General features: G+C 40.4%; 1 protein-coding gene across 5 annotated transcripts; it reads right to left on the reverse strand.

Moving 5' to 3' along the window:
* Window positions 1-62: 62 nt before the first annotated feature.
* Window positions 63-12,104, reverse strand: dyrk1ab (dual-specificity tyrosine-(Y)-phosphorylation regulated kinase 1A, b). Of its 5 annotated transcripts, none has more exons than XM_038692453.1 (12): window positions 11,271-12,104; window positions 9,369-9,438; window positions 7,680-7,876; window positions 7,278-7,370; window positions 6,956-7,144; window positions 6,577-6,724; window positions 6,184-6,470; window positions 5,901-6,047; window positions 5,417-5,557; window positions 4,969-5,272; window positions 4,537-4,661; window positions 3,160-3,747 (listed from the first exon to the last, which is right to left on the reverse strand). In XM_038692453.1, the coding sequence occupies exons 2-12, from the start codon at window positions 9,379-9,381 to the stop codon at window positions 3,160-3,162; spliced, it is 2,232 nt and encodes a 743-aa protein (XP_038548381.1). In that variant the 5' UTR covers window positions 9,382-9,438; window positions 11,271-12,104. The 5 variants fall into 5 exon arrangements, with proteins under 5 accessions (XP_038548383.1, XP_038548381.1, XP_038548382.1 ...); XM_038692454.1 differs by lacking the exon at window positions 11,271-12,104 and adding an exon at window positions 10,418-11,251; XM_038692456.1 differs by lacking the exon at window positions 9,369-9,438.
* Between the last annotated feature and the right edge of the window lie 218 nt (window positions 12,105-12,322).

The following is a 12,322-nucleotide window of genomic DNA, read 5'->3' on the forward strand; positions in this document are numbered from 1 at the left end:
ACACTTCTTCATAAAGATCTGTTGATGGCGTTGTCACAGAACAATAAAGACACACAAAGCAATTCAATTAACTTCTTTTTATATATCATACATAAGACTGTCTTAATATAATACAAAGGGCATTGTCATAAACACAGCAAAGTCTTGACTAGATCTTACAATCTGTGGATACACGAACTTATCCTTTCCCCCATGCTGTTCAATTCTATAGTGCATGTTGCATGTACAAAAAAAGTGAAAAAATGTGAACTCAAAAATGAAAAGGATAATTCCAAATTAAATAAGAGGACTTCAACTTCTGTTGGGTGTTCAGATATGTCAACAAGTATATGTGTTTGTGTATAACCCACAAACTTAACAGGCTTATGAAAGATGGAACCTTTTTTTTTTTTTTTTCCAACCATGTGCTTCTCATATAACCAAAAAGTAAGGTTTGTGATGTACATGCACTTACAATATACCCTGTGAAAATTATTAAGGTTTGAAGATCTAGCTTTCCCTGTTTGATTCAAACCCTACCTCATAGTGTTGTCCTGATGTAGTCAAGTACCTTTGCCAAAAGGCAAGGTTTTGCCACTAAGAAAACAGGAGTTCCTGCCCACTGAATGGTCACCAAATTGACAAACATAATCAACATACCAGCAGGAGCAAGGTAGTGAGTTCTATACTTCCTTTATTAAAAAATATAAATATATACATAAATTCTATTTCAACTATTAAAAAGGGGCTGCATTTCATGACAACTGCTCTAAATAAGAGGTCAATCAGCATGATCTGAAATAGGCGCACACTTACGAGTCACTGCAGTCAATTTTTTTTCTTTTTCAGTCTTTATTTTTGGAATGTTTAGTACCAGTATGAGTGCCAGTAATAAAACCACTGGCAATTTTTAAATGTCTCAAATTCTGCGGGGTATGAAAAATGATTGCAAATTTGCAATTAACCTTGACATCCAGATAAAACCCCAATCTCAATATAGGTAGCTTTACATTTGTGTTTGTGGAAATACCAAGCATGATTTCTTATGATGGTTTCTCCTTTAAAATGGTAACAGCATGACCTGTGGCCTGCCCTTAATTTGAAAGGTGGCTGTGGGCAGGTCTTTGTCTAATTTCAAAGCTGGTAAAATGAGCAACAGAAGAAAGAAAGCACTTCAAAATCCCTGATAGAAAAAAAAATCTGGTTATTGACTAATGTTTTGAGGACATGCATGTCTGCCTGGGCAAAAGCATGTGATTGTGGGCTGACGGACACCCTTTCCCTTTGAATAGGACAACAATCATGGGGGGGGGAGGGGGGGGGGAGATCTGCCCTACCATATCAGAAAAATACCATTCAAGACAAACTGATTTGCCACAATTATCCTTACCCTGCCAAGACAATGACACAAAGTCTTGCTTCACGGCAGAAACTTGCCAAGTTGACCAAATGATGTATGAAAGGCAGCAAAACCCTTTGAAATAGTATGATGGGGGCAAAAGAAAAACGACGACACAGAAAAAGAACGCATTAGTCTCCTTTTTTTTCTCTTTTTTTAAACCATCAGCTTCTATCTTGCTACTCCGGAGCCTGCAGAGTAACTACCAAATTCTCTAACATACCAAAGTTTTTAAAAGACTCCCAAAATAATCTACCAATTAATATGGAAACAGTTTTGGTAAAACGTTGCAAACAAATCTGGCCAGAATACACAATAGCCAACGGTCTCAACAACGGTCTCCAGTTTTGCTAAAGTAATATATTGCAGCTGTTTGTATTGACGTTAAAATAAGATCTTGATAAACTTTGCGTCAAAATGGTGAACTGCTACATTATTGGTTACAGACACCTATATGCTATAAAACAACTGCTTTGGTATAAAAACATATCCAAAGGGAAAATAAATTCTTGTAAAATTCACAGCATAATTTGAGGAGAAAAAAGGCAGTCACTTAACTCATTTTTTTCTTCAGTTTCCATGTTTTGGATGGAGAGACTTGTGCAGGTGGTTCTGATGAGGAACTACATGCAAGGGGGGGAAAATAACAAAACATAAAAGGGTAGACTCTGGAATAGATAGTTCTTTCCACTGCAAAATCCTTAACCAGTGAATAAGATTTTCAAGGAAGTAATGTTTAGGAGGTTGTTGTGTACAATAAGACCCTGTTATGTGGGGCCCTGCTGAAGAAGAAATCTTTGTCGAGAAAGGCCTCAAATTACCATTCTTATTTACCTTTTCTAAGTTGTTTTAATTTCCGTAAAGAATTAAGGGCTGTCTAGAGAGAAAAATAGAGAAAAGCCATCTTAATTCAAATGATAATGTCCAGCTCCATCCCATTCCAAGTCCATGAGTCATAAGGCCAAAGGGTTATCTAGAACCAGCCACTGACTGTCTTCCTTTCACTGGGCTGGATCCTCTTGTCTCCCGTGCCCATCGCTGCTCTCATCTGTGCCGGGCCCGGTTGCAGCTTGTAGGACTACGGGGGCCTCTAGGCCTGAGGGGTGGTGCTTCCCCCTCCTTTGACCCAGTTGGTGTCAGGATCCACCTGCAGGGTCTCCTCTCCACCCGGCCAGCACATATGCTATAGGGATTCCACTGCTATGTGCTCCCCTTTAACAGAGTTACACAATACCGACCAACAACAAGAAATATCACCGCAAACACTTCCCCTCATTGTCAAGCTACAGGATTTACAAGCAGCTTTTTACGAGAAATTTCCGTTTAAAAAAAAAAAAGAGGGCAAAATAATTAAGAACCGGTGGAACAGTAATGTCAGGCAGTCCACGGTTTGAACCGAAAGAGGACGCCAAGCATTTCATCACCAACAGCTACCTGCTAAACAGCTTGAAACTTCACTCTGAAATGCTCCTTAGAAGATTTTGCCACATAATACCATATGGTGATTACTTGGTGGTTACATGAAACTGGTGAAATGGTAAGATGGATGACTCAATCTCACTATGGTTATTCTGCAGTATTATTTTGTGCCTAATGATTGCAAAAGAAAAATGGATGAAAATTACATATATACTTTTTAACAAAGGTTTTTCTCTGTAGTAGCGGTTCAGTGATATCTCCCTTCTGACGTGAGCAGCTTTTGTTCTCAACACACCTTGTAGTAAAAAACACCACCTTAAAAATGACGCACAGGGGGAACACACAGCCAAATGTCAGTGCAGTCACGAGCTGGCCATAGAACTCTGCTGCACACACACTCCAGTCATTGGAGACTCCTCCCGGTCCATGCCCTGCCTCATGCCCAGGTGGCCTTCCGCTAGGTAGTGGGCAGGCCCTGTGTTCGTGCCCATGGAGAATGCAGGGTGCGCTGCCATGCCAGTCTCCTGCCGTGGGTTCGAGAAGGCACCTAGCCCCATGCTCAGCCCACCATTCTGACCAAAGTCAAGGGCTCCAGCGGGCAAATGGCGGAGCTGGTAGGCCTGGTTGCCATGGTTCCCAGTGGAAGAGGATGATGTAGAGGAAGAGGAGGCAGAGGAAGACAGGGAGGTCATGGACAGGTGGCCATGAACCACCTCCATGGAGTCCTGTGTCGAGGAGCTGTGTGTCGGGGAGGTGTAGTGGCGTGGGCGTGGGCGTGTAGCCATCATCGGCCCGTGGTGGTGATGAGTATGTGAGTGGGGATGCAGGGCCTTAGGGTGCTGAGGGGGAACATGGAAGGTGGTCTCCTGGACTGGGTGGGTTTCTCCAGTGACTGACTCTGGTCCAACACCACCACCCCACACCAGTGGGGGTGGGTAAGGCTGTCTTGCCTGTCAATGTCAAACAAAAAGTGTCAGTTGTGGAATACAGCTGCACCATTTTTTTAGGAGCATTAATAAGCATTGCTTAAATGTTATGATGGGCAAGAAGATTAAAGTTTCTGTTGTTCACCATATAACACTAAGATACTTAATTCAGTACACTTAAATAAAGTTTAAAAGAGGCCATATTATGCTCATATCTAGAAAACTTGTTTTTCCTCATACTGTACATTGCTGCAGTACCTCTATTCACCTTCGGTATGAAACGCTCCGTTTTAGCTTAAAATAGCGAAATTCCTGAGGCTTCCTGGTCGGCTGGAAACGCTGCTGTAACTACAGTAACCATGGCAGGCATTATGCAAATGTGTTGGTTGAATGTGTTATGTAGTGACATAGACGCGTAACGGAAGAAAAGGCCAAGCTGTTTGATGCAGGTCAATAGCAGTGTTTTCTGTGAGAGACAGTAACTCCATACAGCAGGGACTTTAGGCACACTAAAGGAAAGGAAGAAACCCTGAAAGCATAACGTGGCCCCTTTAAACTTGACATAATTCTCCATTTAGGAAACATGACAATTTTGTTAATGTTGCTTGCCAGAATGTGACACTCAGACTTTTAGACAATAGTTTTTGAATTTTTATTTTTTGAGAAAGGGATTTGTTTATTAGTCAAAAATAAATTTCTTTTAGATTTCTTCTGCAGACAGTGGAAAATAACGGGGGCGTTTTAATTCACCACCACCACATTAACACTGACCATCAGATCAAGTTTCAGGTCGTTCCGGGGTGACTTACTGACCTGTGGGCAGAGGCTGTCACCATCGATGGCAGGCATGGCCGTGCCGAAGTGTCCTCCACTGTGCAAGTGGTGATGGGTAGGGTCTGATCTTGCTCTGCCACTGGTACTTGTCCCAGATGATCCTCCTAAGGGTTAAACAAAAGTGTCACAAGTGCAGCCTCAACAACTTTCAATTAAATTTTAATAAAATGTCAAATGCTACAATTGCATTAGCTAATGTTAATAAAAGAACACAACACATTTAAGACATGTCTGAAAGTTCCACAACGAAATGGATTTGAATAGTTTTAATGTTGTTCTTTCTGGCTTCACAAAACCATACCCCTTACTGAACAGATACCTGTAGTGAAGTGATTTGATGCCTTTCTCACAAATCATGTTTCACTGTTTTAACTGTAGGACAGTAGAACAGAGTTTTCAGCTGGCAGTTACCTGAACTAGAGGAGGTGCTGGAGGTGGTTCCTGAAGACTGGGACTGCTCTAATGCGGGGCTTGTAGACACGCTGCTGCTTGTATTGGTCCCCTCATCCGCAGTCTTCTTGAAGAAGCTGTGCTGCAGGGCATAGTAGGGCTGGATGCGGCTCTTAGGGTCATAGTCCAACATCCGGAGGATCAGGTCCTTGAACTTCAAGTAGTCAGCAACAGCATGGCCAGACTCCCCCGCACGGCGGCCACCTGGACCCCCTGTCTCCACACCCAGGATGGAGTGGAGCTTCCGCGAGGCTGGAGGCTTATACTGTTTAAGGCGAAGTACACAAAGATTAAGAGATTTACTCAGCTGTGACTTCTATGCAACCTCCTGCAATCTACCTTTTACCAATAATCACAAAACAATTTTTTTTGTTAGAGTTTAACTGCAACTGCAAAAAACTGAGCTCACCCTTTTGCCATCTTTGGTCTTCTTAACACTCCATGTACCATCCGAAAGCTTCTCAAAGAACTTCCTGGCTTTTGGTGCTAGGTCCATTATGTGATTAGGCGGGATACCAAGAACCTCGACTATTTTGTTCATCTGGTCCACCTGGGGGAAAGTTATTAATCAAGTTACTGTAACATTTACATTGTATATCTGCAACTTACTCAACCTAAGATGACTTAACTGTAAAAACATGTAGGCTCAGGCAAGTGGCCACAATTACTGGAAACAACCATTTCAAGGCTTGACAAGTGATTGTTGATAATGGTAATATATTTTAGGTTTGTGAACCCCACTTCTTAATCTTTCCGGGCTGCATGACATTATTGGAAAGCTAGACGTCAGGTGAAAAGTTGTAAACTATTGATGTTAACGAAACCATTGCTATTCTCAGTTATATTACTAAACACGACACAGAACAAATCAGTAGTACTTCAGTTCATTATACCTCATTGGCTCCGCTGAAGAGAGGTTCTCCAGTGTGCATCTCTACCAAGATGCAACCCAAGGACCACATGTCAATGGCCAGGTCATAGGGCATTCCCAGCAGCACCTCTGGGGAACGGTAGAAACGACTCTGGATGTATTGGTATATCTACAAAAAGAAAGCACAGACAATCAGACTTGCCTTTTTGCCTATAAACTCTGAATTCATTACACCTAATGTTTAGAAGCAACACGTATCACAAACATTCTTTTTATTGCTGATAAGGAAAACTGCCGCTAGATACCCTTTGTCCCAGTTGGCATGAGCTGCCAAAGTCCACTATTTTGATGGCACTCCTCTTGGGGTTACAGAGGAGGATGTTCTCAGGCTTCAGGTCACAGTGGATGATGCTGAGCTCAGGGGTGGCCAGGAAGAGCAGCGCCGTGCATAGCTGCTGGGCAAACTTCCGGGTGAGGTTGAGTGAGACGCCACGGAAGTTGGTGTTTCGGAGTAGGTCATACAGGTTATATGAAAGCATCTCAAACACGAGGCAGAGGTGGTTCCGGAACATGAAGTGACGCTTTAAGTGAACTGCAGAAAACCAAATTGTACCCATGTTAGTCAAATACAAGGAAAATCCTTTTCATTTGTTTTATGTGTCTTGCCAAGTCAGAAGGAAATTTCAAGAATGAATTACCAATGTAGTATTTCATCTCGGTATCATGTTTGTTCATGAGCTCTAGGAGGCGCACTTCAATCTGGGCTTGATTGAGGAAAGCTTTCTTGTTCTTGATGATCTTAATGGCAACCCATTCCTGCTCAGCACGGTCATATGCCTTCACAACCTAAAAGATGGCAACAACAGCAAAAATTAATGTTCCCCAAAATTAAATCAGAACCATTTGTTTGGTAATAAACACTTCAAAAGGTTAACTGCATATGATCCATCATCACTGAGTGGTATCAAATATTTTTATTTTATACAGAGCAAAATTAAACCATCATTTGTTTGTTAAATTCAACACAATTTTCTCTGTCACAAATCAAGTGAGTGTGTGTGATTTTTAATTAAGCACCTGTCCAAATGATCCTTTTCCTATCAAGGAATCAATCTCATAGCGGTCCATCCACTTCTCTCCATTCTTGACGATGTAGTCATAGTTATCATCGTCATAGCCATCATTAAAGACTTTCCTCTCTTTTTTGTGACTGGAGTCTTCACCCTGACCCTGTTGGTGCCGTCGCTTCTTTTTTGCATAATACACCTACAAATTAACAGTTAAACAATTCACATAATCATACCTGAAGACATTTTAGATGCTCTTTTAAATGTTTTACTAATATTTATAGTGTAACAAACCAATTACATGGATGCATTTAATGAAAAACAAAACTAACCTCATTGATGTGTTTGTATGTTTTGATAAGGTCAATGGAGAGCTTCCTCAGGGGAGCTGAAGTTGGGTCGCGAAAGCACTGGGGCATGTGCCTCTAAAGTATCAAAGGGAACATTTCATAAACAAACAATATGCGCAGTACTTTTGTAACAAGTGACACAGCAGATCTAAAATTACTAATGCTAAACCTTAGAGGCCATTCATTAAATTGAGTACAATGAACTTGGCACAATATTAAATGGCTAGCCTGAAAGAACATCTGACAAGCAGCTACTCTGCCTGGTGACAGCAGCAAAAAGGGAAGTAGTCTTTCATATCATATTAAACATTTCAATTCTGCAACACTAGACATTAAAACCAAAAGAAATCCAAGAGATGGGGTTGGGTAGGGGGTTAGGTGTACCTGATTGGCAGTGAGCTGTGGTGTCTGGTCGCTGTACGGTAAGACCGTAACAGATTGGTCAGTGCTTGGCTGGTGGCGGTCACTGTACTGCTGGTGCGTATGGGGCATTGGAGCAGCCATCTGAAGACCAGCAGTGTGTAAAGAAAAAGAGGGCGCAAGCCGGACGGACGAAGGTTTGCATGCTGAAGTCTCTCCTCCTGGAAGAAATTAACACTGCTATGAGTTGCATATCACCTTAATTCAACAACACAAAAACAAAAGGAGGGGAAGGGTACTAATCTTGATGTACAGCTGCAATTCCTTTTCATAAAAGAAATTTGTGGCCCAAAAATAAAGCAGATAAAAGATATTTGCTGCTTATTGTACAGATTTAATTTAAATGGCATTTTCTGCTGCTTAATCTTACAAGCAAGAATTTCCTTAACACAAAAATGTCTAAATTTACCTTTTAGGAAAGAAAAATATAAGCAAAATGCAAGTTATGCATTTGTAATATTAACATGTATGTTGAAATGATCAAGCTCACACTTTAACATAAACAAAAATTATCATAAAATGTTGAGAACATTAAAAAGGATTAATTCATTGTTAAGATAAATGTCAGATTAATACAGTGTCTTTTGTTAAAACATGTAAAGTCCAAAAAATACATCAAAGGATAACCACAAAATACATTATAGCAATAACATATCAACCTTTGTGAAGAAAAAGGAGCAAAACAGCAGGTTTAACAGTGAAAAGGGGTGAAAATAAAGCATCTCCACACTGTACAGTGAATCATCCTTCATTTTAAGCCAGAAGGAATCAAAAAATTATCAAATAGCATGTTCAGCTATCAGCATCTCTCACCAGACAACACAATTCACCAGTGCTACACAGTAACCACTATTCAGAATCCCAGCAACAGCACCTAATTAGCATAGCCTATCACCACAGAGATACAGCGTGATTTGGCAAGCCCATCAATGCACAGACCAATCACAACGCAGTATGCAAATAGCCTACTTTTGTTGCCAGGGCAGAGCTGCTCCCATTTTCCAATGAGAAAACAAGAAATAAACAAGAAATAAAATTGAACTTTGGCACACTTAGACGCTGCTTTCAACACAAGAGCCTGACAGCAAAATAGCTGCACAGCCCAAAACCTGCACTCCATCTGAGAGCATTAGAAAGCTGACCCAGCTTTGGAAAAGGAAAAAATACACATCCACTGACAGAAATAAGAGGAACTGTAAGATAACAGACAAGGGCTGTATTTTAAGAAACGCAGATATTTTAAATTATGTAATATAATATAACATAATATATCTAAATATAATAAATCTATTTTTAATTTTTTTTGGGATGGATGGACCTATGCTAAAATATTGCTAAATAAGGCCTACATCCCAGAATTTTTGTTTGAGTCTTTTAATACACATATTAAAAGATGATAAGACTGATTTGTCATGACAACTACTGTCTATTTTCCTGCTTGTTCAGCACAGACATGAAACAATTATATCCAACAACTTTTAACCACTTTGAGCTCTGTCAAACAAAAGGTTAAACTAGAAATTTAAAAACTGTATTGACAGATCTTAATAATGGTTTAACATTACATGACTTTTCCCCACTTAAGAAAGAGAAGAAGGTCTTAGGTGTGCCACTTTACACCAAAGGGTAAAGGCTTAATATATAGCAGCTAACCTGGATGCATCATCTCCTGTAAAATTTCATATCATCCTGGGAGGAGAGTCCAGCAGCAAACCACAACCCACTACAAAGAATAAAAACAGATCATTATCATTGTGCATCTTTGGTAGGGATTTAACTTCACAGTGGTTTAACTTTTGTTTAGAAGGAAGGACAGAGGGCCCCTGAAGAACAGAGGACACCCCAAAACTTAATGAAAAAAAAGTGCTTGGGGTAAATGTATGAACTTTGGTAGAATTTGTAAATAAGATATTCAAAAAAGGTAAACTACTTGTGAATCAACATTCAAGAGCAATTAATGCCCAGACAATGACATTTTAAAAATATAAAAAGATCTGAAGCTCTTCTGAAACTGTTAAAAGATAAATAGTTCACTCAGAGGCACAGACTACTTAAAACTAACTAAACAAATCAGGATTAATATTGCTGTGGACTTAAAAGCATTCAATCTCCTCTCAACATTCTATGATCAATATATCCTTTAAATTATAGTGGATTTAAAGATATATACTTTTTAAAATAGGTAGCCCAACTGAAATTACTGTACAAGATTATGCAAATTGACAAAGAGCTGAAAAAGTTTGGTTTGAGCCCATATTACAAACAAAATAACTGGCATGAGACTAACATAACTATAGGGTGAATTTGACATTTGAAAAACCACTAACCCCACTAGGAAAATTCAAGCTGTATTTGACCATAAAGCTATTTTGCAAGCGCACTTGTAGCTCTTTACTCTTTCCTAAACGTTTGATTAATCTTCATTTTCAGTACCGACATATGAACAGTTCCTTTCCTGGCTGAACTCATCACGGCATCAACGGGCCTATTTAGGTGTAAATATAACGACAGCTAGCTTGCTATTAGTAGCCATATCATCTCTTAAGTGATAGCAAAAGACCTCTGTAACAAGCCTGTGTGTCATCTTCTTACGCCCAACTGATTAGATCCATGCCGAAGCTGAATCAAATGTAACCCATCCAAAACAATTAAAAACCTAATGCCCGTGTATAAAGACGGTGCCCAAGTATCTCTGTACTTACAGATGATGGGGTAGATCTCGTCATGGTTGGAATTTAGAAAGCATATTCAGTGTTAATATGCGTCCTTTCTTGCTACATATCGTCCGTGTATGTCTCCAATTCATCGTATAAATGGCAAACGCATTCAGGCTCACGTTACCGTTAGCAGTCTAACTAGCTAACGTTGTCGTTAACGTTACCCTGAAAACTGCGGGACAAGCAAGCATATATCTCACCAATCCGACGTTAACGTTAGCTAGTGACGCTGTGTTCAGCCAGCGGGTTGTGGGGCCCATTCAGCTGGTTGGTCAACAAGTCAACGTTAACCATTAGCCAGGTTAGCTGAATTAGCTACCAGGCGTTAGCCAGTTTAGCTAGGTGAGCTTCCGTTATGTAGTTAGAACTGTATAACTCAAACTACACCTTTAAATATGAATACAGTTAGACATTGCATTGACAGTAAATCAAACGAGACTGTTAGCTAACACGGCAACATTTGCTTAAATTGTACAATGACACTGTCTAATATCGCAGGTTTAACGTTAGCTGTAACGTTAACACCGTGCCAGCATGACTCCCCTTCTAAGCCCACACAATCCGTTGCACCCGTTAGCTCACAACAAGTTGAAAAACTGTTCTCGTCTGACGTTAAAATGAGTCCGTTGACCTACTGACTGAAAGAAAATGTTAACGCTGGCTTCAGCGGACTCTGCACCGCCACAGAATGTTAGCTAGCCGCCATACCATAAGCTACCATTCTTAACTTCACTGTCGCGTCCATCACTGTTAACGTTAACCATTCACGTAATAATAGACATCTGCGAAAGCGTTAAGCGAAGGCTAATGTCAAAGATAACATTTTATAATTGCTCACCTCTGATGGCACGATCTTCATTTAAAGTCCAATAACCTGTATGATGAGGAAACTTATCCAGCTTGAGATTCTCCCCTCCCTGCACGGTTAGCGAGTAATGTTAACGTTGAATTCAATCCCCGTCCACTGATCGGCAAACTCTAATATTATTCGCCAGCCAGATTTAATACGCTCTTCATATCCCACGCTTTGACGAACATCGGCGAACGAAGCAACTTTGACTAACGTTACTATCAGCTGATGACTAGCAACATGCTAACGTTAACTAGCACGCATAACTTACTAGCTAACCTTAGCGAACTGGCTAGCTAGTTCACAAAATGAACGCAGCTAACATTAGCTACCTGCCCTAGCTAGCTGTAGCTTCTCTGGCTAGCCTCAAGCTAACAATTCTAGCTACCGCTAAATAAACGTTATGCCAAATTCAGATTTTACGTTGTCTTTGCAAATTCAGCGTCGGTCACGTCGATAAATACAACAATATAGTTAAATCCAGAGGTTTTTAAACATGAAACAGAAACCGTGTCCTCTGGTAATTTTGGTTAGGAATTTTGTGTCAATTTTCACAAAATGGCGCGCGGTCCAAACCTGCGCAGTGAACCGGCCCGGTGGACCAGAGACACGGACAACTGAGTTAGTGCGGCGCCGCCTAATTATTTCAATTATGTTAAAACGTTGGTCTCTTGATCTTCTTAATCCGATCCACTAGACGCATTTCGATATCCAAAAACGTCAAATATATATCCACTGACAGCATTATTCCGGCGGGAAGGGAGAACATTTGAAAAGACTGAGCTGGGAAAAAAACCCTCCTGACAAAATGGCGATGCTCTTGCTTGTTGCCATGGCAACTGTCAATCAAAAAATAAAGTACCCGGATGGACCAATGACGAATAAAATCTAACTGGCCAGACTTACAGGACACATATAAATCTGTGGTGTCCCTGTCTGTCTTTTTAACCGTGTTTGGCCTGTTACTATAATGCGGCAGAAATGAATGCTATGTTTATTTTTACAATTTAATACTACAATTTAAAGCCTTTTGTGATTGT

This window comes from Micropterus salmoides, unplaced genomic scaffold, assembly GCF_014851395.1.
Source record: "Micropterus salmoides isolate LMB-PRFRI ecotype aquatic unplaced genomic scaffold, ASM1485139v1 Ms_hic_scaffold_3, whole genome shotgun sequence".
In the NCBI taxonomy this organism is placed as follows: Eukaryota; Metazoa; Chordata; class Actinopteri; order Centrarchiformes; family Centrarchidae; genus Micropterus; species Micropterus salmoides.